The following is a 6,000-nucleotide window of genomic DNA, read 5'->3' on the forward strand; positions in this document are numbered from 1 at the left end:
ATGACATGAGATTTGTGATTGATATCAAAGAGAGTCGTTGTCTAGTCACTCAACTAATCCACTCGTGGAGTGGTAGTTGAGACTCCAACTGAAAGGCTAGCTATAGGCTTAAATGACCCAAACCTCAGTCCGTGGTAGGAGTTTGGTTAGTAATATAGTATAAGCAGGTGTGTGTGTGGTTGGCTGCCAGCAAGATGGACCAGGTCTGAAGAATTAACCATAGACATAGACCTATCAATGGAATTTAATTACCAGATGAGTTGCCTAGACTGTCTTCTTGAAGGAAGAACTGCACCATGGAAAAAAAATCTTATGGGTAACTGCATTGTGACTATTGCATTTGCATCATATTGTAAAAAAGACTGCACTCTTACATCTCGATACATTTGCAATCTTCTTCTCATGCTAGTCGGCTTTGGAGGAATTTCTTTATCGATGATGGACACCATGATTTGTTGAGTCTGACTAAAGCAGTCAGACAATTTCCTTGTGTTTTTTGAAGCATTTCGGCACAATGGTTGTGTTGGATTCTATTAGGAGTCTAATAAGAGTTTGTATAGGAGTTAAATTAGAGTTTGCATTCATGTAAACTTCTATTCCTTGTAATAGTCTACTTTCCACTTTATTATAAATAAAGGGCTTGAGATCATGGATCAATAAGCCATTCTACTACAATCGTTTCTTTCAACATGGCATCAGAGCCTAAGTTCGATTGAAGAATTTTTTCCTTCATGCAAAACCCATCGCAGATTTTTTGCAGATTTTCTCTTTCTTCTGCTACCGTAAAACCCATCGCAGATTGCAGAATTTTCTGCAACCATCGCAGGAATTTTCTGCAACTGTAATACCATCGTAGAGCGCTTTCTTCTACAACAATTGCAGAACTTTTTCTACAACCATCGCAGGATTTTTCTGCAACTATCGCAGACATTCAAATTCCTCTTTTTTTCTGCAACTATCGCAGATATTCAAATTCAGAAATTTTTTGCACCTATCAATTCTTTAGTTTTGGACAGAAATCTGCCACTGCAAGAACAAGAAAAAGGAGGGAAAGAAGAAGAGAAGAGGAACCCTGCTTATACCATCACCGCTGCATCTCTTATCGAGCCAGAAGAATCGAAATTCCCTGAATTTTTTTTCACCCATCGTTTTTTTCCGGCATACCATCACCGCTGCATCTGCACCCATCGCAAACCCTCGCAACCCATCTCCTTTTTTTTTCTCTGTTCTTCAGTACCCACTGCACTACAGTGGGTTCGATTAGGGAAGACTAGGAAGAAAAGGAAAGAAGAAGAGAAGAAAGAGAAGAAACACCATCGCCGCTTGCTACTTGCTTCATCGTCTGCTACTTGCTTCGTCTCTCTCCGGCTTTTGGGACTTCAAGAAGAAGAAGAAAACGAATCAGACTGAACCAGGTAAACAATAAATCTTGGTCCAACCATATTTTGGTTCTCTCCAACTTTAGACCATATTTTGGTTCTCTCTGAATTTAGACCAAACCAGACCATTGCATATTTGGCCAAACCATATTGATATTTTGTTTTTTATAATCTGCTATTCTGTTAAAAAATAAAAAAATAAAAAAAATAAAAGAGGAGAAAAATTTTTGTCTTACATTGTTTGGCTATTGCATTCTGCGACGTTTTAGTTTTTTTTCAAAAGGTGAAGACTGAAGAACTGCAGATAATTTTGTCAACATGACAACTATTGATGATACTACTACTCCCACTGGATCCGAATATTTTTCCACATTTCATTCTCTTTCGGTAAAATTTGACGGCACAAATTACTTGATTTGGTCTCGATCTGCTTACCTGACTATTGCTGGAAGAGGACTAGTTTGATACATTACGGGCACTACTATCAAACCCACTACCGCAGGTGTTTTACAAGATAAATGGATATCAAACAACTCTCTTATTATGTCATTCCTTTTGAATTCCATGCATCCAAATATTGCCCGGGGTTACCTATTACTTGATACTGCATCCCAAATTTGGAAGGCTACTACTGAAACATATGGACAGTTGGGGAATGATGCACGGGTTTATGAGCTACGAAAGAACCTTCATGAGACTACTCAAAAGGAACTAACTGTGGCCCACTATTATGCTGAGTTGCGATCTCTTTGGCAAGAGTTGGATCATTATGGGGATTATCACCCCACTAATCCAGATGATGTGGCGACATATAAGTATATTGATAAGATTCGAGTATATGACTTCTTGGCAGGTTTGAACGTGGAGTACGATCAGATCAGAGTGCAAGTCTTATGTCGTTCTCCCTTTCCTACACTAGAACAGTCTTATGCTCTTGTTCAGTGTGAGGAAAGTCGTCGATTAGTCATGCTTCATACTCCTATTATGGAGAAATCAGCTTTACAGTCTGTTCGCACTAAATCTGATCCGGCTAAGGAGATTGTCAAGTGTGAGCATTGTCACAAACCATATCATAACAAGGAAAATTGTTGGAAACTGCATGGGAAGCCTACTGATTTTGAGCAAAAACAAGCACAAAGACAGGGAAAACCAAAGACTAATCTTTCTGAGACAGTTTCCACCACACCCTCTGCAGACGTTGGTTTTTCGCAAGAGGCGTTCGCTACTTTGCGACGTATTATGCAGTCTTCTACTGTCGGTACAGCCTCGACCACTGCTTCCTCTACTACCCCTACCAACTCCTACCTAGCTACTTCAGGATCTGGGGAAGGAGATTGGTCGTGGTAAATGGACTTTATTTGCTCGAGCCGATTGGAGGATCTACTTCTGCTTTGACTACATCTTCTAATCCGGTCCATTCGGTAATATCAGACATTCATTAGTGGCACCGTAGGCTCGGTCAACCCCCTTTCAAATTTTATCATTTTCTCTAGATTTGTTTTCCTGATACTTTTATCTTACCATTACAATTTCTTCCTTTCCAAGTTTCCCCATTGGAATTTCCTTTGTTATTATCTTCCCACGTGTAACGCTACACATGAGGGGGAGATTGAAGATGTCTACAATTCAAAGCCTTTCATGTAGACTTCCTTATGTAGAATTTGATCCTTGTTACCTTTGAAAGCTTGTCCCTTACCTTCGCAATCTTCCACTTTGGAGATCTAACATTGCTATAGAGCTATCTTTTTGACTGTGCAGAACTTGATCTCTATTAACCCTGGAGATTTGCCCCTTAACTTGACATCTTCCCTTCGGAGATCTAACCTTGCAAAAGACTTGTCGTTTGACCTTTGCAGAACTTGATCTCTATTACCTTTGGAGATTGTCACTTATCTTGACAAATTTTCCCCTACCTTTGGAGATTCTCCCTTAGCAAACTTTCCCTTTAAAGATCTAACATTCTACAAATCAAAACTTTCACTTTGGCTGTTTTACCCTAGCTATTGTTACCCCAAAATATATTTTCCCTCAGATTTGTGCAGAAATTTAGTCTTCTCAACATTTGAAGATTCTACTTTTTTACTTGGGCGTTCTTCCTTTGAGACATAAAGTTGCAGTAAAGATGAGGGCAAATCAAATGGAAGTCTATAAGGCAGACGTAATCTATAAGTTTGAAGATCAAATTGTAGATGTTTACCTAGACAGATGTTTTATACTTTTTTGGTCAAGTTGGACATGTGTGATATCCATGCCTCAACTTGAGGGGGAGTGTTGGATTCTATTAGGAGTCTAATAAGAGTTTGTATAGGAGTTAAATTAGAGTTTGCATTCATGTAAACTTCTATTCCTTGTAATAGTTTACTTTTCACTTTATTATAAATAAAGGGCTTGAGATCATGGATCAATAAGCCATTCTACTACAATTGTTTCTTTCAACAGGTTGCAATGCTTACATACACCAAGAACTGATTATATTTGTTATAATTCTTCTTTCTTTTTCTTTTTTGTTTTTTCTCTTTTGTCTGTGCGAATAACAATCTTACTAATATAGTTCAGATGCTATACAGCAGGGATTGGCACAACTATAAGGTTACCCCATTGTGATCAACAGGTCAACAGGTCCAATCAAAAGGTTGAGCTACGTAGATTATGACCTGATCCAGATCACCCCACAGTGGTAGAAAACTCATACACCACATATGCACATTCCTATTATTATCAAAGCTAATGGTTTGGCATAAGTACAAGATATCTGGCAATCTGGTATCTCTGAGCAATTGGCACAGAGGAGCAACAAATGAGGTGAGGTAAAACAGCAACATATTCTGGAAGGCAGTGAGGTCATTTAAAAGTGGAGAGATAAAGGCATGCATAGTCTCATAGAGATGCTAGTGTACCCTACTCCAGTGGCTCCATGAATTTCATTGATACATCAAAACATCAGGTAAAAGTTCTTGCAATCCTAAAGCAAAATCACCTGAATGTATCTCAAAGACAAATATTGACAAATAAGTCATGGAATGGTTTGAACCATGCAAAAAATAATCAGACCTCGGGAAAACAACAATATCAGGGATGTTTACTGCTTTGTGGAAACTGTTCTGCGGCTTCCCATGAAAGTATCTCTCATCATAATCCAGCGTCATATTCCCCTATATATATATATATATGAAGGAAACATCAAGCTCCGCCACAACATCCTATCCATCAAATTTCTACTACAAACCGGGCAAGTCAAGGACAATTTTGCCAATAAAATTAAAAGCTATTTTCAGAACATGAACATACAACCCATTTAGATGGGAAATTAGTATTGATAGAATGAACATGGAAGAGTTGAGATTAAATTACTCCACAAATGGCCTTCAATTCGTCAATTAGCTCTTGCGGGACATCCTTTCGAGAACCCGTAACAACAAGGTCCGTGCTATCTTTGCCCCCAACGGTGCCACCACTGAAATTGAAAATCCGAATATGATTAAATAAACGAATCAGCGGCTTGTCTGAGTAACTACAAAATACGGTCGTTCAAATGAAACTAACAATATTTCACTTAAATGACCCAGCCTCTAAATACATAACAATTGAAGCTCCGGGAACCTCACTAAGGAAGAAGGAACGGTGAGGAGCAGTCTGATAAATGTGGACGAACATAATGTATAAAACACCATAATGAAAAGGCACATAGTATTGCATGAGAGGTCTAGATGATCAGAACTACTACAATCAATCAACTAAACTACATTTGATGGTAATTTAGTACGCACCGATAATCAACAACACTGGTGGCATCACACATCGAAGGTTTTCTCTCCATGTCAATGGCAATTGATCCAGCAGAAAGCGCGATGACGAGTGGAATAAGGGAGCTTAAACCCATTGGTTTAGTACCCCCGGAGTTCAAAGCTTCTACGGTGTAAGTACTCTGATTGCGAATATGGACTGATGAGCTCTGGATGATCCTGTAAATGTTCCTCGAAGATGAACTTAAACGAGAAAACCAAGATGAGAAGGCCATGAGAGAATCTAGATGGTGGTTTCCACCGAGCCTGCGTGTGTGAGAGACAAAGCTAGTGGTGAACTTCCTGACATGCACGGGGAACGGTGGTGGTCTTGGCGACCGGTTTGGTGTTTTTAGTTTTCTATCCAGTTCTTTTTTATTTTCTTTATTATTCTTTTCTCTTTATTTTTACAAATTACGTATATACCCCTATGATTTAGGATCAATCTTAATTACAAACGCCCATATTGTTAATGAATTTACACAATCATAATTACAAACGCCCCCTTATTCTTAAGGATTAAGTCAAGTGATGATACAATCGCCAAACAAATATGTAAATTGTCATATAAATAATTGAGTTTTTCACATTAGGTTCCTTTGATAAACTACAAATTAATGTTGGTCCCTTTAATGCAGTAAATCAATGTAAGTCCCAACCAAAGTAATATTATTAGCCGTTATTAAGTATATTCAAATTTCAAATGTGAAGGACCAAATACCCCTTTAGTTATTTAATACATTGTATTAATATATAATTTTAAAAAGAGATAATTGGTCATTAAGCGTTAATTATATATATAATAACACAATGTATTAATATAATTTGAAGGGCATTTT

At 38.0% G+C, this 6,000-nt stretch overlaps 1 protein-coding gene across 1 annotated transcript in view; it reads right to left on the reverse strand.

Moving 5' to 3' along the window:
- LOC149024393 (D-lactate dehydrogenase [cytochrome], mitochondrial-like) overlaps positions 1 to 5,501 on the reverse strand; it is a 76,723-nt gene extending 71,222 nt beyond the window's left edge. Inside the window, exons 1-3 of the mRNA XM_089144651.1 lie at positions 5,147 to 5,501; positions 4,731 to 4,833; positions 4,431 to 4,531 (exon numbers count right to left, since the gene is read on the reverse strand). Coding sequence (XP_089000777.1) covers positions 4,431 to 4,531; positions 4,731 to 4,833; positions 5,147 to 5,397 — 455 coding nt within the window. The 5' untranslated portion in view covers positions 5,398 to 5,501. The remainder of the gene's footprint in view (positions 1 to 4,430; positions 4,532 to 4,730; positions 4,834 to 5,146) is intronic.
- Between the last annotated feature and the right edge of the window lie 499 nt (positions 5,502 to 6,000).

Source organism: Hakea prostrata, chromosome 2 (assembly GCF_041222555.1).
Source record: "Hakea prostrata isolate BN-2017 chromosome 2, UWA_Hpros_2, whole genome shotgun sequence".
NCBI lineage: Eukaryota > Viridiplantae > Streptophyta > Magnoliopsida > Proteales > Proteaceae > Hakea > Hakea prostrata.